The sequence below is a fragment of the Saimiri boliviensis genome, chromosome 4 (genome assembly GCF_048565385.1).
Source record: "Saimiri boliviensis isolate mSaiBol1 chromosome 4, mSaiBol1.pri, whole genome shotgun sequence".
Classification (NCBI taxonomy): domain Eukaryota; kingdom Metazoa; phylum Chordata; class Mammalia; order Primates; family Cebidae; genus Saimiri; species Saimiri boliviensis.
In genome coordinates, this window is record NC_133452.1 from 50,389,048 (window position 1) to 50,412,878 (window position 23,831).

At 37.1% G+C, this 23,831-nt stretch overlaps 1 protein-coding gene across 2 annotated transcripts in view; it reads left to right on the top strand.

The window, feature by feature from the left end:
• MAN1A1 (mannosidase alpha class 1A member 1) overlaps nucleotides 1-8,514 on the top strand; it is a 182,018-nt gene extending 173,504 nt beyond the window's left edge. For both annotated transcript variants that reach the window (XM_039467632.2, XM_039467633.2), the window contains exons 12-13: nucleotides 5,255-5,370; nucleotides 5,737-8,514. In XM_039467632.2, the coding sequence (XP_039323566.1) occupies nucleotides 5,255-5,370; nucleotides 5,737-5,863 (243 nt within the window). In that variant the 3' untranslated portion in view covers nucleotides 5,864-8,514. The remainder of the gene's footprint in view (nucleotides 1-5,254; nucleotides 5,371-5,736) is intronic.
• The last annotated feature ends 15,317 nt before the right edge of the window (nucleotides 8,515-23,831 follow it).

A 23,831-nucleotide genomic window follows, 5' to 3' on the forward strand; every position in this document is an offset into this window, starting at 1 on the left:
AAAAAAAAAAATGGCCGGGCGCGGTGGCTCAAGCCTGTAATCCCAGCACTTTGGGAGGCCGAGGCGGGTGGATCACGAGGTCGAGAGATCGAGACCATCCTGGTCAACATGGTGAAACCCCGTCTCTACTAAAAATACAAAAAACTAGCTGGACATGGTGGCGCATGCCTGTAATCCCAGCTACTTAGGAGGCTGAGGCAGGAGAATTGCCTGAACCCAGGAGGCGGAGGTTGCGGTGAGCCGAGATCGCGCCATTGCACTCCAGCCTGGGTAACAAGAGCAAAACTCCGTCTCAAAAAAAAAAAAAAAAAAAAAAAAAAAAAGAGAAACTGACAAATTCCTTCCAATTAAACATCTGATAACTTACAGTATGAGCTTTATCACAATATTAATTGTATGTATATATTAACATAGGTTATATGATGTCTCCACTGATCTATGGTAAAGGATAAAGCCTTACATAGGGATTTGGGATTTTTTTTGGCTTTAGGTGTTTTTTTGGTAGTTTCAGGTTTTGGGGTTTTGTTTTTCTGCACAGACATTTTTGTTTGGTCTTCTAACCTTTTCCACTCAGACATTTCAACTCTCAGAAAGTGACTTGTCTTCCTCCTTCCTCCTCCTGCCTCCTCAGGCTTCATCCTGTTTCCAGTCTCTCTGATTTTTTCAAGGTGTCTGGTTCCCTGTGTTCTACCCTTGAGTTCAGACCACAGTCAAGTAGACAGCCTTACACTCCATGGATCAGCCGTTTATATATGTGGTAGACAAGAGAATGCTCTTCTGTCCTTACAGTAGTGCTTTCTGAGTTATGATTTAACTCATGATGCTCACTGTTTTCTTACCTACCTCCCACTCCAAGTATAAAGCATAATCACTGGAGGGTCAGGTTTGTCTTCATCCTTTGTTTAGAGCTCAAGTCAACTGTAAGCATTCTCATACACTGTTCTCTGCTATTAGCACATCCCAGTCAGTTAGGATCACTAATAATAGAAGCATTTACTCAAAACCAAGGTGTTCCCTATGCCTAGAGGCTGAGAGTCCCAAGAACAGATTGTAGTACAGTGATGATCTGGTTAGACTTTGCCATTCAAACACGTGACAACTTCCACTGTTGAGATGCTGGTAGACTCAGGCTGTTATAAGGGTCCAGGAAAGCTACTTGTCCCAAGCTTCACATTCCTGAGGTCTTAAAATCTAGGGGAAAGGGGAGGTTCTTTGGTGTTTTTCCTTTTTAACAAAAAAAAAAAATTTAATTTACCAAAAGCTTCAAAAACTGAAAGTGGCTGACCCTCTCTAAACCTCCAAAAGCCCTTATTACTGTCTAAGTGTTTCCTCCTCTTGTTTTATCCTCATGTACAACCCCATGTTGAGAAGAAAGATGCTGCCTGGGACATGGAGCTTCTGGGGCCACTGATAAGGGGGTCTCCAGCTGGAACTTGGCCCACCACTCAAAATTTTTGACTGTGTTCTTGAATACTGTAGTTTACCCCAAGGGGACTTGTGGGGAACAAGAATGAGAGGGTGAACTAGAAAGAAAGATGATGGGCATTGTCCGCCCCAAAAGCAATTCCTCCTGTTTAACAAAATAAGGAGCTAAGAGCAGTTTCCATGGGGAGGAGGAGTGACTATTTGTCATGGCTGGCCTTCTCATTATGAAATCACCAAAAACCTCAAGGGAACAACTAAGAAAAGGTTTTTGGATTAAAATCTATTTAAAGAAATTTCTGGAAATGGGGTTTCCCATAAAAACCTTGCCCATTTTTTCTAAATTCTGATTTTTTTTTCCCTTTTTTAGCAAATAATTTTTGGCTCACTCTATCTGGTATTGACTTTTTATCAAAAAAAAGGAAGAAGGAAAAATAATAGGGCTTTAAAGTTTCTTTCTTCACGCTCATCCTCCATTTGACACAGTCTGGAACTTAGAATTTAATTGAAGCATCTGTTTTTAAGTTGGTTGTTCTTATTTTCTTGGGGACTTTTTTGAAGTATGAAATCACGAGGCATTTTCTTTATTTTCTTTATTCATGTGGCCTGCTGGTCAGATTTTCTTTAACCAGGTAATTAAATGTTTCTCCTCACAGTCCCTGCTCTCTCCCTTCTGTCCTCCAGCCCTGATGTGAAAAATCAATCACCTCATTATCGGTATCTGCAGATGGGAGCTGAGCTCTCAGTGCAACATCTCTGCTCTTGAGAATCCATGGCTGGCATTTGCTTTCCCTTGCCTCTCTTCTGAGCTCTACATTCTTAGAGCCTTGTTTTCCTCCAAAATCCTTTCTAGCCAGAGAAGATTTTTCTCAACTAATACGGCAAAATCTATGCCTTCCATCTTTTTGGTAGTTGGATTAAATGGAAGAAAAACGGGGTACAATTATACATGTAAAAGAAAAAGAGGATGGGATTATGATTCATAGGAGAAAATTTAAAAATAAATGAAAAAATGACATGAGAAACTAAGTAAGTTTCTCTTGTTTATATTTTCTTTGTTTCACTATAAAATATCTTAGGGTTTTAGTCTTAAGCTTTGTTATTTTTGTCTAGAGTCAATAAATTAGAACCAGATTGCAGATGGCAATTTTCGTACAATGGAAATTTTTATTTGACCATATAATTAATAGGATTAGTAGGATGTGATGAGCAGAAAATAACTTTCCTAGAGATAAATATGCCTGGTAACTAGCAGAGCAGCAAATGTAATTTCAAAATATAAACAGCACAAAAAACCAGCTCAAGATGAATTAAAGACTTAAACATAAGACCTGAAACCATAAAACTCCTAGGAGAAAACAGTGGGGAAAAAGCTCCTTGACATTGAGTTTGGCAATGATTTTTTGGATTTGACCCCAAAACACAGGCAACAAAAGCAAACAAACACATGAAACTACATCAAACTAAAAAGTTCCCTACAGCAAAGAAAACAACTAAACAAATGGTGACAAAAATATATGTAAACCATGTATCTGTAAGGCATTAATATCCAAAATATATAAGGAACTTACAATTCAGTAGCAGAAAAACAACCTAATTTTAAAATGGGCAAAGGCTCTGAAGAGACATTTTTCCAAAGAAGACATATAGATGGCTAAAAGTGAAAAGATGCTTAACATCACAAATCATCAGGGAACTGTAAATCAGAACCACAGTGAGATATCACCTCACACCTGTAAAATGGCTGTTATCAAAAATTCAAGAGATAATCAGTATTGGTGAGGATGCAGAATAAAGGGAATCTTTGTATACTCTTGGTGGCAATGAAAATTGATGAGCCATTATAGAAAACAGTATGGAGGTTTCTCAAAAAATTAAAAATAGAGCTACCATGTGATCCAGCAATCCTAATTCTTGAAGTATATCCACAGAAGATGAAATCAGCATCTCCAAGAGCAATGTGTCCTTCTGTGTTCATCGCAGCATGATTTATAATAGCCAACATACAGAAACAACCTAAGTGTCCATCAGTGGACGAACAGAAATGTGGCATATGTACATGAGGAAATATTATTCAGCCTTAAAAAAGAAGGAACTCCTGCCATTTGTTACAACATGGATGAACTTGGAGGACATTATGCTAAGTGAAATAAGCCAGACACAAAGACAAACACTGTATGATCTCACTTATATGTGGAATCTTTTTTAAAAAGTTGGACTTATAGAAGCAAAGAGTAGAATGGTGGTTACTAGGGACTTGGAGATGGAGAAAAGGAGAAATAATTGGTCAAAGGGTATGAATTTTCACTTAATATAAGATGAGTGAGTTCTGGAGACTTAATGTATAGCATGGTGACTACAGTTAGTAATAATATACGGATAAATCTCAAGGGTTCTCAGCACACATATGAAAGTATTTAAGATGTGAGGTGATGGATATGTTGATTAGCTTGATTCATTTCACAGTGTTTACATATGTATATCAGAACATCACGTTGTATACCTTACAGTACATACAATTTTTATTTGTCATATGTTGATAAAGCTGCAAAAAAGTTAAAGAAAAATAAAAACAAATAAAGAAAGTGGGCTCTGGAAAGGGAAAAGAAAACAAAAACAGCCAACTTAGTGGTAACCAACAAAAATGGAAGGCAGATTGGTTTAGGTTGTTACCTAAATGTTCGTCCTCACACTGCCTAACCCATCTCTTTTCCAAATATTCATTAAGTTCAGACAACTACAGAAATATAGGATCATTTCTCTCTAGAGAGTTGTCAGTGGGGTCATCCCATCTTCTTCCATACTAGACCAAAGACATGTTTTTTAGGAATAGATCCCAGCCACATATCTCTCGCTGTCTTTCATTTTCTTCTTTTAGCTCTGTTACCAATATCACTGATTAGTACCCTACAATCAATTTTCAAAAAATCAGATATTCTGATTATAGTAGTATTCTAATTTTGCTCCAGTATAGTTTCTCAGCCAGTGGTTTATGATCCGAGTCAACATTAGCAATCTCTCTAAACTAGGGATCAGCAAACTCTTTCTGTTAAGAGCGAGGCAATGTCAGGCTTGGGGGCCATCCAAACAGTCTCTGTTGCATCTACTTAGCTCTGTCATTGTAGTACAAAAACAGCCACAGACAGTATTTAAACAATATGGCTGTGGTTTAATAAAAGTTTATTTACAAAAATAAACACTAGACTGCATTTAGCCTACAGTCCATACTTTGCTAAACCCTGCTCTAGACCATAGGAGGAAATGGTAAAACTCAGTGAAAAATTGTTCCAAAATTAAAGGTAGAAGTGTTTCAAGTTAGGTGTTAGTGTTTCAAATAGTCCATGTGTTCTATGACTTCATTTTTAATTTAAATTTAGTTTATGATTTTAAATTTTTTCCTAAAATTCTAACAAACTTTCATTTAATTTGAATCCAATTTTTAAAAAATAAATTTTGGCTGGGCACAATGGCTCATGCCTGTAATCCCAGTTCTTTGGGAGGTGGAGGCAGGCAGATCACTTGAGCCCAGGAATTTGAGACCAGCATGGGCAACGTGGCAAAAGCCCATCTCTACAAAATTTAGCTGGGTGGGGTGGCACATGCCTGTTGTCCTGGCTACTTGGGAGGCTAAGGCAGAGAATCACCTGAGCCCAAGAGGTAGAGACTACAGTGAGCCATGATGTTGCCACTGTACTCCACCCAGGCAACAGAGTGAGACCCTGTCTCAAAAAAATAAAAATAAGTTTTATCTGAACTTGGCAACCTAATAATAAAAATTAGTGACAATCAGTTTACTAAATTATGACCATTTTTCCCCCCCTTTGTAATTTAGGCCTTGGAAAGCCATTGCAGAGTGAACGGAGGCTATTCAGGCCTAAGGGATGTTTACCTTCTTCATGAGAGTTATGATGATGTGCAGCAGAGTTTCTTCTTGGCAGAGACACTGAAGTAGGTGAAAATTATTCTAAAACCATGTGGCTAAGGTACTTGGACAGATCTTCGTAGACGTCTTTATCATGAACACGTTCAAGTAGTGTCAAATATGACTGACTGAGAATATCAGGCATGGCTATAATTGCAGGCGTATTCTCAGTAACTAGGTTCAGTGACTTGGTAGCACTAACACCAAAGCACTTGAGTAGCTTCTTTACCCCATGTTAATGAGTGTATCCCCTCAGGGTTTTGATATATTTGACTCTCGTCCATGTTTCTCAGTAAGATAAATGGAGACATTGATGTGGTTTTGCTGTGTGTTTGTGGTTTCACTGCCTGCCTAGTCTCTTGGGCCTCATATGCTTATGTTTCTCTCACCAGGTATTTGTACCTAATATTTTCTGATGATGATCTTCTTCCACTGGAGCATTGGATCTTCAATACCGAGGCACATCTTCTCCCTATCCTCCCTACAGATAAAAAGGAAGTTGAACTCAAAGAGGAATAAAACGACATCTTATATTTTATTCCGCTCCATTCCCTTCACTGCATACCTTAATAATTCCTTTTCTGGTAATCAGGCACGTGACGAACTTTTATTAATAGGTCTGTGACTATTCTAAGGTCTTAAATTGTTTTGCAGTCTTTTATGTTTATTATCATAAGTATAGATGGACCTAAATTCCTTATCATATCCTTTATTATTCAGCCAGTGTATCCACCAATTTTTTTATGTTTTTAAGTAACCTATTATCTCTGAAGTTCATGAAGCTGTAATACCATTTTTATTAAACTGAATAGAATGGTATAGCAATGACCTCTTAATTACAATTTGATTTGACTGCAAAACTTTTTCCTCCTCTATGAGGAGATGATGTCTGCTTTAAGCTGTAATGTTTTGCCATGTTGCAAAAAGCCATAATAATAAATTAAGTATTAAAAAAGCTTTTTCCTTTTCAACTTCATGTTAATCTGGTTTGCCTATCCACCAGAGACAGATCTTCTAACTGTGACAGCCTTCTTATGCAGGTCTATCATTATTTGATAGAATGTCTTCTAAAATACTTCACTCACATTGTAATTCAAATTAGAAAGTCATTCCGAAAGGACCATCTCATGTTGACCTCATTTCATTGGAACTGCAGTGTATTTGTGTTGGTTAATTATATTAGCATTTTCTATTTTGTAAATGTGTTCTTTAATTTTACTTGAAATGCCCTATGTCATTTCTGGATTATGTACTGGTTAATTTCTTCCATTCCCTACTACACAGAGAGGTGAGCTCTCAAATTTTGCAGACCTCTGCTATCACTGAATTACATTTTTCTAAAGAAAATAGTGTAACTTAATGGATTCGCTTTTGGGTTTAACTGAATATATGACGAAATTGGGTCTCTCTGAAGAGAGGGTATTTCATATGGCTTTTGGTTCATTTGTTTGTATTTCATCTTCATTTTTTTTTCTTGAGAAAATAAAGCATTCTATTTGGTTCAGATTTCTCAGATTTGAAAAAGGCTCTATCTCAAATGTAGTAATTATAGAACAACTAAAATTTCATTTCAGTTTGTGAAAGCAGGATTTGATTCTGAAAGAAGCTTTGCCAATCTTTATTAATTCATGATCAATCAAGGAAAACCTAATAAATTTTTAGGCCAAATAAGAATATAGCACATTTAGTATGGTTATATTCAACATAGAGATCACAACCTAGAAGAAATATAAAGAAATGGCCACTCCCAATCCCCCACAGTCCTGGAGTAGATCAAAATCAATATAAAATTCTTTTAAGCATTAAGTTTTGAAGTAGGAATGATTTTCTCAAAAATAGATTTGGTGATACCTTCTGTTTATTTACATTGGCTCACTATATATACATATATATTTATGTAGATATAGCTATTTCCATGAAAGGGCTAATATGATGCGTATACTGAAGTGCAGAGACTTTGACCATGTGAATTTTCAGCCTACAATGGTCAGAAAGATCAGTGCAACCGCGTGGATTAGGCTGAAGCATATGAAATTGCTGCATTTTTAGTTTGAAAACTGTCAGCAATTTCATATGGTTCTAGCTAGTATTATTGAAGACAATTGTTTTCTTAGATATCAATAGACTTCATAGTTTTAGTTATTTTAGGTTTTGAAAGTGTTTTAAAAGATTTCCTTTAATTTACAGGACTGTCTTTGTGACTTCTTTCTGTTTTTCAACATCATACATTGGTATCTGTCAAAGAATAAATTAGTAAAATTAGTATATGTAAGAGTCTTTAGTACATCATTATTTCCATGCTAATGTGTCTCTGTGATCCAGAATAACTTCTCCCACTCATATCTTCAGTTCACCTAATGAAATGAATGGATAGCAAAAGCCCTTGGTTCCCAAGACTTCAAGGCAAAATACTAAGACTTATTGCCAAAATTGGGCCACATGTATTAAGATTATAATGTTTGCATAAATGTCCTTGAACTTGCAATTTAAATTAACTCATTTTTTCTATTTGATTTGAAAGAACACAAAGCTGATAAGTATTTCTGCAGCAGATAGAGTATTAAAATCAGGTTGTATGTACACATTGCGCTGTAAGGTACCTTGGTATCCTGGTGTGAATAGACAAGAAGCTGTGCTATATGTTGCCCTCTCAATGGCAACAATGAAACTTTTTCAATTCTAGAACTTGGATTTTTTTTTAACAAAAGTCCCAAAACACCAAAAATGTAAACAAGATAAGAGATTAATATTATAGTGATATAATTTAATTAAAATTATATTTTAGGTTAATTTTAACAACTGAATCTAAGTAGAAACTTATTTTCAACAAAATTGTGCAGTTAAATTTATATATATATTCACATACTGAAAGATGACCAGTAAAAATAGCACTTAATTTTGTGTTTATGCAATATATCTTGATATACTTTGTGCAATTAATATTACACATGTAAGTTGTATGTCAGTTTACAGAAATCAATGACTTGTCATAACGTTTTCATGATCTATACATTTTGTACATTATTTCTGATTTGTACATAAATCCATTCTGTCATTTTCAACTTTATATATAAATCTCCAATGTTACGGGAAACATAATAGATTGACACATAATTTTTAAAAATTATATTTGTAAAATTTCTCTATTGTGAATAAAGTCTTTGAATATATCTCCTCATTTGTTATATTTTTCTCCTTTTTAGTAGGCTTCTGTATATTTAAGGGGTGAGTGCATTCAGTTCCAAATAGAAATATTAGATCCTAGCAGCAATTCCATACCACACCTTGACAAGGATCTTGACAAGGAAACATTTCCCATTAAAAACTTTTGCATTGCCCATAATTTTGCATATACAGTATTTGGGTAATAAAATAACCATTATTAAGGATCTAATATGTGTTCAACACCAGGACACAGAGGCTAGAAGTTTTGATGAAAGAAATAGCACAAAGTATGATCGTTGCTCATAAATTTGCAATGCAGTTAAAATTAGACTAACCCCTCCCTACCCCTCAAAACAAGACAAAAATAGCATTTAGTTGTGTTAAATTACAAGCTAAATTCTATAGAAGTTCATGAAAACAGGAAGTCCATAGGATTTGAGTGGCCTAAGAGGCTTAATAGAAAAAAGAGAACTTAGCTATAGATCCTCCAAAATTTTTGAAAAAGCCTGGGCTCCAAATTCTTCAAATTTATACTGTATTTTCTTAGAATGCTTCACATATTTTGGTTACTGTTGCCATGGCCTGGAACTCTTTATTTTTATAGCTCATTCTTCACTTTATCAGGTCTCTGCATAATTGCCACCTTAAAATGACTTCTTTGACCAATCAGTATAAAATTCTCTCCACCTCTTGTCCCCTACCGTATTTTACTTTCTACTTAGCATTTGTTATAAATTTATGTCTTTCTAATCCGTTAATATTAAACCCCAGGAGAATAGACACTTTAATTGGCATTTCCCCCCCTCCCCATTTTTCTATGTCTAATGTTGAGAGCAACATCTAGCACTTGATATAGTACACAATTGAGTGAAAAAGTGCATGAGTTAGGAAACTCTATCTTATATTCATAGTCTTTGCTACAACTATTTGCAAATGTCTTTTAATAAGCAGTAATTTTTTTTTTTTTTTTGAGATGGAGTCTTGCTCTGTCACCAGGATGGAGTGCAGTAGCATGATCTCAACTCACTGCAATCTCCACCTCCTGGGTTCAAGTGATTCTCCTGCCTCAGCCTCCCAAGTAGCTGGGACTACAGGCATGCACCACCACGCCCAGCTAATTTTGTATTTTTAGTAAAGACAGGGTTTCACCATGTTGGCCAGGATGGTCTCAATCTCCTGACCTCGTGATCCGCCCACCTCAGCTTCCCAAAGTACTGTGATTACAGGCATGAGCCACCACACCTGGCCTATCGGTACACTTTAAAAAAAAAATATTGAAGTACATGTTTGTGACTAGAATCAATTCTTAATCAACAGGTTATTTTTAAACTACTTACATCATGTAAAATAAAAAAGGAAGGCATGACTCCTCCAATAGAGTTTTTTCAGTATTCAACAGCCCATTATCGTTTTATGTGACTTAATATCACAGTCCCTGCCTTCTATGTTAAAAAGCAAAAAAATGATTACAACAGCACCAAGCAAAGAAATTAAAATTATCACCTAACAAAGAGTTAGTCAAATGGGAACCTTCTGAATTAAATTATTGGTAACACAAACAATGTTGGTTGTGTTTATGTTGTTGGTGACAGAATTATTAAAATTTCTTCTAAGCATGATTTTTATGTCTACTAATCAGCTATCAACACAGAGATGGCAACTTGGCAACCAATCCATCTAATGACTGACAATGATATGTAGATACTTGCTTAAAAAGTTTTTCAAAGTTACAAGAGTATGTATATAAGTATACATATAAGTATATAAGTATGGAGCTTATATATCTAATTGCCATCCCAGGCTCCCTACCTTGTGGCTGAAGAGTGAGGGCAGGGAGGGGAATCTTACCTAACTTTTTAACTCATTTTATAGCCTGAAGGCTGCTTTCTATTTTTTCCAGGCTCATTCCATCCTCCACTCTAGCCAATACATTAGTCAGTTTTTTTTGTGTCTTTGTTTTTTTGTTGTTGTTGTTTGTTTTGTTTTGAGACGGAGTTTCGCTCTTGTTACCCAGGCTGGAGTGCAATGGCGCGATCTCGGCTCACCGCAACCTCCGCTTCCTGGGCTCAGGCAATTCTCCTGCCTCAGCCTCCTGAGTAGCTGGGATTACAGGCACGCGCCACCATGCCCAGCTAATTTTTTGTATTTTTAGTAGAGATAGGGTTTCACTGTGTTGACCAGGATGGTCTCGATCTCTTGACCTTGTGATCCACCCGCCTCGGCCTTCCAAAGTGCTGGGATTACAGGCTTGAGCCACCGCACCTGGCGAGTGACAGTTTTTAAGAAATATTTGCCAGGCATCAGATACACATTTAAAGTATTGGAACTACAGGGGAATCTAGACAGCATTTAATCCAACTCTCATTTTAAATATGAGGAAATGGGGATTTCCCCAACAGGAACTGTTTTCCTATCCTTCCTCTGTGCTGCCAGATGTGGGAATATGGTAGGATTTCATGCTAATTCTGAAAATACAAAAGAATTAGCCAGGCATGGTGGCACATGCCTGTAATCCCAGTTACTCTGGAGGCTGAGACAGGAAAATCACTTGAGCTCAGGAGACAGAGGTTGCAGTAAGCCAAGATCGCACTACTGCACTCCAGCCTGAGTGACAGAACCAGACTCCACCTCAAAAAAAAAAAAAAAAAAAAAAAAAAAAAAGCTTTGTATGAGAGCATATTTCCAACCAGCCACTCCAAAATAAAGGTATAAATTAAGAGTAAACCCTTAGAAATTGGTCTACTGCTGTGTTTCTTTCTCCAGATGTGGGCTACAGTTTACCTAATTCAAATCTTGGGTAAGGCTTAAAATGCAGATTTCAAAGCCTTCCCCCAAATTTAACAAATCGAAATTGTGATGGGGCCCTGGAATGTCCATGTTCAGTCCTTTGTGTTATTCCTACACACACTAAAGTTGAAAACAACAATTTTAAATTAAAGGTTGATGGAAATCCCAAGACTATCAGAACAATTAATGAGTTAAGTAGCAAGTCATGACAAGAATATGTACCTTTTTCTGTGTTTTTGTCTCTACCTCGTTTTAAATACAACTTGATGTAACTTTGGTCACTTTGAAAACATAAATTCTTCCTTTTTTACAAAAGCAGTAGTGAGCAATAAGCCATACACCTAAATCTTTTAGAAACATATTCACAGCAGATTCTTAAACGACATTCTTTAATATTAGGAGAAGTCTCAAAAATATTAACTTCAATCATTTTTGTTTTTATTCAGCGATTGTTTTATTTGCTTTCTTCTCCCAATAACTCCATTTTTAAGTCATTTTTCAAATTGTTTCTACTGTTCTTATTGATTTTAACATGACTGTCACTTGCACAGACTACATGGAATTTCTAGTTTGGCTATATGTCATGTAAATGTATAAAATGTTCTTGGAAATAACCTCTGAAAAATACCTTCATTTCCCCCGCCCACATTTTTACATTCATTGCTATGCTAATTGTCAAATATTTGTTGGCTTGCCATTATTATGATCACTTTGAGTCCCCTTAAAACATGCTATTACTTACAGAATAAATTAACTTAAATGTGTATCACAGATCCATTTAATTCCCCAGTGAATGAAAATTACCATGAAACATTAGAAAATAGTGATAGATGTATAGTTTTTATAAACTTTTACACCTACTGGAATATTTTGGCCTTAGGCTATGAGCACTTACTAATTCATAATTCTGCCAACAGGGCCATAAAATGTACTGCTTTTCAAATAGTGTTTTCCAAAATGACTGGCACCTGAGAGTTTTATTTTTTGATTTTTTATTTCGTTTTGCTTTTTGTTTTGTTTTGTTTTGTTTTGTTTTGTTTAACTCTCCTAGGAGAAACGAGTGAATGATCACAATTCACAAAATCTTTGGGAACTTTATTCCTGACTTTCCAACCTTTGGCATTCTTTGTGGAAAATAGAAACCACATAATCACCTCGCAGAACCGGGATGGGAGGTTCCATAACAACCTCTTGAGGCAGGCACGTGCTATTGGTTCCCTTTCATGTATGTGACAGCTTTGGCTTGCTATGACCCAAGGCTTTCTATTTAATAAGTGACTGAAGGAGAAGCAAACAAAATCTCTTCCTTCCTGTGCAAAACCTCTTTACCAGTCTGCCTTTCAGTACTGCACTTCACTGGTTAAATACACCCTAAGTGCCTCTCTCAGCTATCCACATTCCTTCTCAATCTTGCTTTTGTCAAATTGTTAACTTTGTGACTTAGATAATCTTGGCAGGGAGTTGCAAAATATATATATTTTTAACTTTTATTTTTTTTATTGCATTTTAGGTTTTGGGGTACATGTGAAGAACATGCAAGATTGTTGCATAGGTACACACATGGCATTGTGGTTTGCTGTCTTCCGTCCCCTCACCTGTATCTGTCATTTCTCCCCATGCTATCTCTTCCCACCTCCCCACCCCCACGTCCCTCCTCCATTTCCCCCCAACGGACCCCAGTGTGTAGTGTTCCCCTCCCTGTGTCCATGTGTTCTCATTGTTCAACACCTGCCTATGAGTGAGAATATACGGTGTTTGATTTTCTGCTCTTGTGTCAGTTTGCTGAGAATGATGGTTTCCAGGTTCATCCTTGTCCCTACAAAGGACGTGAACTCATCGTTTTTGATGGCTGCGTAATATTCCATGGTGTATATATATTTTTTAAATGTTCCATTAAGATACATTGTCTCCTTTCTGTATATGATGCAGTAAATAGAAGGGGTAGAAAGTAGGTGCAGTTGGGCCAATGGGAAGCCTACCTCACTAGGAAAGCAGACAAAGGTTCCAAACCTTAGCTGGTGTCATTAACTCCCTGTGTGATTTTGATCAAGCACTTACTCTTCACATCTCCCTTTCCTTAATCTGAAAAATGAAAGGAGTGATTAGCCCAGGCCTAACAGCTAGGCTCTTCATTGCATGGCATCTGTTGTGGATACTTGAGCAAGAAACAGCAGTGCACATGCCTATAATATTTCCATGCAGAGACCAGAGACCACCACACCCAAATGACAAGACATCAAAACCTTAATGTCCTCATTCATAAAATGGGAGTGATCATATCTACTTTACAGAGAATTAAAATAACTAATATTTATTAAAGGTTGAGCCTTTATTAAAGGCTCATGCCTTCAATCCATGAGTTCCAGCCCCTTCTTTCAGCTTTTGTATGCTACAAAAGAATCATCTTTCATCTACCTTGGGAAGTCTCCAGCTTGTTTTGTTATGACAACACATTTGCTATTATTTCACTTGCTGTTTCCAACAACCCTAGGCCGTTTTGGATGCCTTCCTTCAATCAGACTGCTTCAAACACATGTTATTACTCATCTTTTAAGGTCAAAGTTTAGCTCTTTTCTGACCTGAGAAGACAGAAACAGCCAGCTTTTCTTCACATCTGCATCACAAACAAAAAATTGAAATTTTTCCACTTATTTTTTTGTTAACAAGCAGTAGAGTTTTGTTTTTTGGTTTGTGCGTGTGTGTGTGTGTGTGTGTGTGTGTGTGTCTGTGTGTGTGTTTTTTAGCATTTGTAGAAGACAAGAAATAGGGATCAAACTGCAAGTTTGTTACACTATTATCAATTGTGTGTGTGTGTTTAAACAATCCAATAAAAATAAGACAGTGTCTACAACAGCTAAGAACTCCTTTTAGATTGAAGGGTAGTTTTCTTTTCATTCCGGAGTAGCTCTGGAAACCAACAAAATCGATTCTATGAACTAGGAAAGCTTACTGAAATAACTCTTTCGAAAGAACCAGCATTGCTTCCAAAATCAGCTTATATGTTTGAAAAGTACTTACAGTGACTTAAAACTGATCACTTTCAAAGAAAAGTGTATAAGGTGATTTTGACTGAGAGTCTACTTACCCATTTCACCAAACAAACAAACAAACAAAAACCTCTTGGTTTCTATAGCAGTGGAGATGTAAATTGTGTGCAACTAACACTTACCTTTTCTTCTGGCACTTCTCACACAAGAATAAGGCTGTTAGCTTCTCAAGAGAGGCTAACACAGTCGAACAAAGTACCCATAGTTCACTTCCCTCCCTCCATATGCCGCACTCCTGCTGACCTTCACTTTTCTGTATTCTGCCTCGAAAGGCCCTCCTGGTCTACCTTCTTCCACTTTCTGGAAAATGTGTATTCCTCCTTTTAAGCCTCAATTTATATGTCTGTGACCAGTCTGCCTCTCATTCCAATTTGTTATTGCTACTTCTGGGACTCTGAAGGACTTTGTGCAAACTCCTATTCATGTATCACACTATATTGTCATTAATGGTTTTCATTCATTCATTCATTCCATAAATATTTATTAAGTAACCAGAATATTTCAGATACTGTCACAGGTCCTGGGGAATTTAGCAGTAAGTGAGTTAGACTTGCTTCTTGCGAGTCTAGACTAGGAAAAAAGGCAAATTTACAACAAGTAGAATTTTTGACATTTAAAAAGGAGGGTGTCTTGGCATATTTGTTAACATAAATACTGGATTTGATATGGCATCTGGCACACCTTTGTTTTCAACCCAATTTTACCCTTCCATTCTTCACAAAGGAGGCATTCAGTGAACATTTGGTGAAGAGTGAACAAATTGTTAAGAAATGAAGAAAAAGTGAGTCTTAAACTTCTGTTCAAAAACATACACATAATTTTCATCTTAAGTTTGCCTGCAACAGAACACCACCCCTGCTAAGCCCTACTGACTCAAAGTTGTACTTCTATCTGCAAAGTTGAATACAGATTCTATTTTTAGTAGAAAATCTGGTGTTTACCTTAACTGTGAGATACCTCGTTATAAGCTGCTGTTAGAAAAATTGCATCACTGTAATTTCAAAACAAACTTACCAAAAGTAGGATGGTTTTCGCATATTTTAGTATCTTCAAAATATACCAACTATCTTAGGGAAAACCCACAAGAGTCCAAGCTATATTATTTCATTGTCATTGCTTGTGAACTATTCAGTATCCTTGAGATCAACAGACATATGAGATACTCACAATTCCGCTTGGTTTGAGGGTAGGGGGGTCAGGGGATATGTTTGTGTGTTTGTGCCATTATTGATGCCTAAATTGGCATGCCCACACATCCAGGGCTGGCTGCTTCTGCTCAGTGGAACACTGGAAAAGTACTGTGAGTGATGGAAATAATAAAGAACTTCTCTGCAGTGACTGAAATCTTTCCGTAATCCTCTCTACTAATAGGGCAAAGGATTCTAAGGTTAAAGTGAATCTTTTAATAATTGTATTGACAAATTGTTTCAAATATGTTTACTTTGTTCTTCGACCATTCTGACGGTAACGAAATAATTAATTGTAATTTCGCCGTCATCCACGTTATCTTCTTGTCCTTACCTCCAGAGGAGGTGCTGACATAAACGGTCAAAGAACAGAGAGGAAGAAAAAGTGATCTCGGAGAGATTAATCAGTCCCTGAAAATCTGAAAGTGACTGTTGTTGCTATTATGAATCAATATACAGGATTTCTTTAAGCACTAGATAAAAAACCATATAGTATATCAATACCACGATTGAAAGGTAGATATTATAATGAATTTTAACTAGTTCTTGAATTTATTTTTGCTGCTTTAAAAAATATAGAATAGATTGTTTTCTTCTTTCTGGTCTTCCTCATACAATGATGATTATATTAAGGGAAGTTTCAAAATTTCCGCATTGTATATCTGGGCTTTTAACCTCTCCCAAAGATTAGATAAAGGCTGCCAAGCCAAAAAGCATTCTTGGCGCACATACGCAGCTCATTCTTTAAATAGAGGTTTCAGCACATCCAGGCAAAAGCAGAGACTTCTCCAGAGTCTTTATCTATTGATTAACTGCAGAGGATATTCTGCTTTAAGCGAATCTTAAATACTCTCTAAAATAAATGTTTTATTCTACATTAGGGTAGAAGGCGTAAAAGGAAAAACGAGACATTACTAATCCTCTCCCATCCTACAAATATATGTTACATTTTTGCCTGCAATATTTCTATAAAAAATTGGAAGTAGGAAAAGAAGCCATTTGGCAATTAAATTGTATTTTTCCTCCTGAGATGGATATTGAAGAACTACTACTCCAAGAATTACTACTCCAAGTAATTCCAAGTAGATATCCAAGAATTAATATTCCACTGGGCAGAGGTTACTTGGTGACTCCCCCCGTACACAGTAGAAACTGCCTTGAGACCACTGGCTAAACTATTGATGGACCTCACATATCAAATGGGGTCAGAAAAGCCCCTTCCTTTTTCTGTGATTCTGATGGTTAAGAATATACCAATATCCCTAGAAAGAATCCTGAGAAGCAGGCTGCATATGGTAAAGAGATTCCGTGTTCTTTTTTTAAATTTAAGTTCCAGGATACATGTGTAGAACGTGCAGATTTGTTATTTAGATATACATGTGCCATGGTGGTTTGCTGCACCTATCAACCCTTCACCTAGATTTTAAGCCCCGCATGCATTAGGTATTTATCCCAGTGCGCTCCCTCCCCTCACCCTTCACCCTTGCATTCCCTGAGAGGCCCCAGTGTGTGTCGCTCCCATCCTTGTGTTCATGTGTTCTCATTGTTCAACTCCTACTTGTGAGTGAGAACATGCAGTGTTTGGTTTTCTGTTCCTGTGTTAGTTTGCTGAGGACGATGACTTCCAGCTTCATTCATGTCCCTGCAAAGACATGATCTCATTATTTGTTATGGCTGCTTAAAAAATGTATATATGTACCACGTTTTCTTTATCCATTCTATCACTGATGGGCATTTGGGTTGTTTCCATGTCTTTGCTATTATAAATAGTGCTGCAATAAACATATGTGTGTATGTATCTTTATAGCAGAATGGTTTATATTCCTTTGGGTATGTGCCCAGTAATGGGAGTGCTAGGTCAAATGGTACTTGTGGTTCTAGATCCTTGAGGAATTGCCATACTATCTTCCACAATGGTTAAACTAATTTACATTCCCACCAGCAGTGTAAAAGTACTCCTATTTCTCCACAGTCTCACCAGCATCTATTGTTTCTTGACTTTTTTTTTTTTTTTTTTTTTTTTTTTTTTTTTGAGACGGAGCCTCACTCTTGTCATCCAGGCTGGAGTGCAGTGGCGTGATCGCAGCTCATTGCAACCTCTGCCTCCTGAGTTCAAGCAATTCTCCTGCCTCCGCCTCCTGAGCAGTTGGGATTACAGGCACCTGCCACCATGCCCAGCTATTTTTTGTACTTTTAGTAGAGACGGGGTTTCACCATATTTGGCCAGGTGGTCTCGAACACCTGACCTCAGGTGATCCACTCACCTCAGCCTCCCAAAGTGCTGATATTACAGGCATGAGCCACCAGCCAATTTCTTGACTTTTTAATAATCACCATTCTGACTGGTGTGAGATGGCGTCTCATTGTGGCTTAGATTGGCACTTCTCTAATGATTAGTGATGTTGAGCTTTTTTTCATATGTTTGTTGTCCACATAAAAGTCTTCTTTTGAGAAATGTCTGTTCATTTCCTTTGCCATTTTTTGACAAGGTTGTTTTTTTCTTGTAAATTTGTTTAATTTCCTTGTTGATTCTGGATATTAGAACTTTGTCAGGTAGGTAGATTGCAAAAAATTCTCTCCCATTCTGCAGGTTGCCTGTTTTCACTCTGATGCTAGTTTATTTTGCTGTGCAGAAGCTCTGGTTTAATTAAATCTGATTAGTCAATTTTGGCTTTTGTTGCAATTGCTTTTGGTGTTTTCTTCATGAAGTCTTTGCCCATGTCTATGTCCTGAATGGTATTGCCTAGGTTTACTTCTAAGGTCTTTATGGTTTGGAGTTTTACATTTAAGTCTTTAATCCCTCTTGAGTAAATTTTTGCATAAGGTGTAAGAAATGGGGTCAGTTTCAGTTTTCTGCATATGGCTAGTCAGTTTTCCTAGCATAATTTATTAATAGGGAATCCTTTCCTTATTGCTTGTTTTTGTCAGGTTTGTCAAAGATCAAATGGTTGTAGATGTGTGGTGTTATTTCTGTAGTCTCTGTTCTGTTTCATTGGTCTATATATCTGTTTTACTACCAGTACCATGCTGTTTTGGTTACTATAGCCTTGTGGTATAGTTTGAAGTCACATAGTATGACGCTTCCAACTGTGTTCTTTTTACTTAGGATTGTCTTGGCTGAATGGGCTCCTTTTTGGTTCCATAAGAAATTTAAAGTAGTTCTTTCTAATTATGTGAAGAATGTCAATGGTAGTTTGGGAATAGAATTGAATCTATAAGTTACTTTTGACAATATGGCCATTTTCACAATGTTGATTCATCCTATCCATGAAGATGGAATGTTTTTCCATTTGGTTGTGTCCTCTGTTATTTCTTCGAGCAGCTGTTTGTAGTTCTCCTTGTCAATGTCCTTCACATCTCTTGTTAGCTATATTCCTAGGTATTTAATTCTCTTTGTAACAATTATGAATGGGAGTTCACTCATGATTTGGCTCTCTGCTTGTCTATTTTTGGTATATAGGAATGCTTGTGATTTTTGCATGTTGATTTTGTATCCTGAGACTTTGCTGAAGTTGCTTATCAGCTTAAGGAGTTTTGGGGCTGAGACAATGGGGTTTTCTAAATATACAATCACGTCATCTGCAAACAGAAACAATTTGACTTCCTCTCTTCCTATCTGAATACTCTGTATTTCTTTCTCTTGCCTGATTGCTCTGGCCAGAACTTCTAATACTATGTTGAAAAGAAGTGGTGAGAGAGGGCATCCTTGTCTTGTGCCAGTTTTCACAGGAAATGGTTCCAGCTTTTGCCCGTTCCATATAATATTGGCTGTGGGCTTGTCATAAACAGCTCTCATTATTTTGAGATACATTCCATCAATACCTAGTTTATTGGGAGGTTTTAATATGAAAGGATGTTGAATTTTATCAGAGGCTTTTTCTGCATCTACAGAGATAATCGTGGTTTTTGTCATTGGGTCTGTTTATGTGATGGATTACATTTATTGATTAGCATATGTTAAACCATCCTTGCATCCCAGGGATGAAACTGACTTGATCATGGTGGATAAGCTTTTTCATGTGCTGCTGGATTCAGTTTGCCAGTATTTTACTGAGGATTTTCACATCCATGTTCATCAGGGATATTGGTCTGAAGTTTTTTTGCTGTCGTTGTGTCTCTGCTAGGTTTTGGTATCAGGATGATGCTGGCTTCATAAAACAAGTTAGTAAGGAGTCCCTCCTTTTCAGTTGTTTGGAAAACTTTCAGAAGGAATGGTATCAGCTCTTCTTTGCACAGAATTTAGCTGTGAATCTGTCTGGTCCTGGGCTTTTATTGGTTGGTAGGCTATTGACGACTGCTTCAATTTCAGAACTTGTTATTGGTCTGTTCAGGGATTCGACTTCTTCCTGGTTTGGTCTTGCCTCCCATGTTCTTTCATAGTCATTATCTTTGTCATTACAAGTGGTGTTATCAGCCTGGAAAACAGAAAAGACTCTATCTCAAAAAGAAGAAATTTAACACAGGTAATTGGTTATGCCTGTGATGAGAGAGCTGAGAAGCCACATAGAGGATGATGAATTTTGATGACAATACTGACGTTAACAACAGCAGGGTGCTACTATCTGGGATAGGCGCTGGAAAGACACTATGTAGAGATGGCATCACCACAGTCCAGAAAGAGGAACCAGAAAATGAACTATTAATAGACATGCAATGGAGGACTTCCCATCAGAAAGTGAGATGACAGAGAGAAGCAAGAGGAGGTAGAAACATGAAGGAGATGTCGCAATTGCCAGAGACATCATTAGAAGCACAGTGAATAGGAGAAATATCCTGGGGTCTCCTTCCTTCCAATCTTTTGCCAGTGCCTCCCGTTGGTCAAGACTACCAGGAAAACAGGACAAGGGAGTCTGAAAAATATAGTTCCCTGAGATGCAGGGCCAAGTTGAGGAAGTTTGGGAAATCAATATGAGAACAAATAGTTAAATGTCTGGCAAAAGTGACTATAGCCTAGTCACGATTTGCCATTTGGAGCCTCTGTTTAGCTTGAGAGGTCTTCACTGAATTAAAGAAAACTCAAGACCACCAGTAACCAGACATTGACGGTTTTAGAACCCTGATTGTGATCTCTGTGTCTGCCCTGACCTTGCAGAGAAAAAATATTGGATGTATTTTCTTTAGGCTTTATGAGCTCCTTCATATTTCAGTGGGAACTTGCTAGTGAGAAGCTACAAATGGCACACCCATGAAAGTTCAAAAATGATATTTAATAAGTGGTTTCCATTGAAGAATAGATTTTAGAGAAGGAAATCTCTGAGTTCATGAAGCACTTGTTCTCAGAGACTAGAACAGCAAATAAGCCTAAAATAAAACCTGTAGAAGACATGGCCATAAAAATGATCATTTTAGATGTCAGTGATTAAACTTTGCCAACCCTACTTTGGATCACAACTGATCCTAACTCCAAATTTTCATAACACTGACAGTAGCACTTTCCTAAGCCTTCATCTGCCAACCCAAATATATCAGCCTACTTTTATATTCTACCAAGTGGAGCATAAAAACGATGAAAGCTAAATGATCATGTAAGAAAGCGAACTTAGATTGTTTTTAAGACACTGACTCTATTAGTTTAATAGCACAGTACTCATCCACCTGGAATCCTGTGATTTTTTTTAAAAAAAGAATTACTTAGAGAAAAGACACTTTGGAACATCTTGTTCCAAATTCCTCACTGAGCTTAAATGGCAACACCTACTCTTTCAAGCCCAGCTCAAATGTCACCTCTGAAGCTCTCCCTGTCTCCTTCCTTTTTGTTCTGTTAGTGTCTTCCATAAGCCTTAATGGATGTACTTATTGCATTATATTGCAATTATTTGTTGCCAGTCTATCTCTCTCTACTAGTGAGTTAGACAAAAACAACTTGTCTAATCAATTTAACTTTATAACTTGAACAAATATAAATCAGTCAGCACCAGAAATTGGTCAAAAATGAATATCCCAGTCCCTTTTGCCAAGTGTTTTAATTCTGTTGTACAATGGGGTTGTTTTTCAACACTTTATGGGTCCAGAATTTAAACATTGTTTTTCACTTTTTAAGAGATGGTGTGCATTTTTCTCATTTGTTTCTCATTTATTTTCAGCTAGTCGTTGCTGCTCTGTGTTATCTGTAATAGGTAAAAGTTGAAACAACCAAAATATCCAATTTAGAAGATTGTTTGAAACACATGTTCAGGAGACAAATTGGAAAAACTCTAAAGTCTAAAGTTGATAGGCTAGAAAATCATGTGTAAGTTACAGTTTCCCTTTTACAGAAAAATGTTATGCCTATTCATCTTTGACTTTAGCTCATAGTTCAAAATAAGTATCTAATAAATGACAATGAATGTAACTTTTGTTCTTTTTCCTACTGGGTACAATCCATATCAATAGCTGGCACCCATTATTTCAGGTATTTGACAAATGTGTGTATAGTGGCTGGCCAGAGGTCTTTTTTTATTGAAGCCCCTAGCGTGTGCATAAATACACAAGTTCAAACTTGGTTCTACTGAGTGAAGATATTATTTTTCAAAACAAAAAATAAACATTGTCTGTTTTCCTACTCTTCTCTCAGAGACAGTTTGTTTCTTCCATTTCCAGTTTCTCTCATTCCCCTACTCCTCCTCCTGGAATTTTAAGCAAAGTCTCACTATATATAAACCATATGCCTGGACAAAGTTATCTCTTTCATAATTACCTTCTCTCCACATCTAAGAATTTCATTTGAACAACACTCTTGAGGACCCTCTATATCAAAGTTTTCTATTACAGCTAAAGGCACAGGGGTTAGCCAGCTCATAAGCTGTTCTTGAGTAGTTATCTCAGGTGTCCCCAAACTACGGCCCGCGGGCCACATGTGGCCCCCTGAGGCCATTTATCCGGCCCCCCCGCCGCACTTCAGGAAGGAGCATCTCTTTCATTGGTGGTCAGTGAGAGGAGCACAGTATGTGGCGGCCCTCCAACAGTCTGAGGGACAGTGAACTGGCCCCCTGTGTAAAAAGTTAGGGGACGCCTGAGTTATCTACTTCCAAAGCCTTGCTGAGGGTGCGCTTGCAACACATATCCTTTATAACTGATACTAGCAAAGTGTTGACTGGTGTCATTTCCAGTATATGGTGTAGGAGACATGAGATCTAGTTTGGTGTGTTAATAAACATTAATGCTGTATAATCAGTTAATGATAAGAAATCCACTAAACAAACAAGTAATTGGCTTGCTTGAAATGTAATTAATAAAATTGCTAATTCAGGTCAGAAATCAATTACTTTTGGCAAGACCTTTTTTGGAATTACAGCTATGTGCAGTCTTGACAGAATGCTACAGAGAAGTGTTGTTTTATTTTGTGTTTTCACAGAAGGCAAAGGGCCTTAGACATAGTATGCACCCCAAAAGTATCTGTTCTGTAAAGACTGGAGGGTAGGAAGGCTATGATGTTTTAAATAAATTATTCAAATGAAACAAGAATAAAAAGGCATTTTGGATTATGAGAATGGAAAGACCATATTTAAGAGCAGTTTCCATAAGATACCTTACCAGCTGCAACGCCACCCAGTAGCTTTAGTGTTCAGTGCTTAAATGGCCAGTGCAAATAAGAATAGCAACATCAACATTCTCACATTTGACTTTTTATGATACATCTTCACATACAATATTTCATGTCATCATTCAGTAGAGAAAATGTCATTCACATATATATGTAGTAGGTGCACATGTGAATATAAAGAGCATAATTCTGGTACATTTCTAGAGTGCACATCAAAGAACATATAAACACAAGAAATTGTTGGCATGTTGTCAGCTGAGTGATTATTGACCTAGAAGTCCATGACTGGAGCCTCAGAGGGTCTGAGTGTATGTCTATTTTTCAAGAATGAAGATAAAAAACTTTATCAGATTCTCAAGGAAGGAGGAGGAGGAGCACCTGTGACCTGAAAAAGATTGAAAACCACTGTTTCAGACAGATGCTACAGTAAACAATTAAATACAGAATGCTCAGTTAACCAGGAGCCCCCCAAATGCCCCCAGGTTTGTTGCATGGATCCATTTGGATCTAGAATTCTGCTAAAATTGATCATCTTTTCTTCCATGCTCTTAGTTAACAGACAGTAAACATGGTTTTTTTATTTAGGAATTTCAATGAGAAATACCAAAGAAGAGACCAGGTGCAGTGACTCATGCCTGTAATCCCAACACTTTGGGAGGCTGAAGTGGGTGAGTTCGCGACCAGCCTTACCAACACGGTGGAAACCAAGAGGCGGAGGAGCTGAGATCATGCCATTGCACTCCAGCTGAGTAAAACTCCATCTCAAAGAAAAAAAAGAA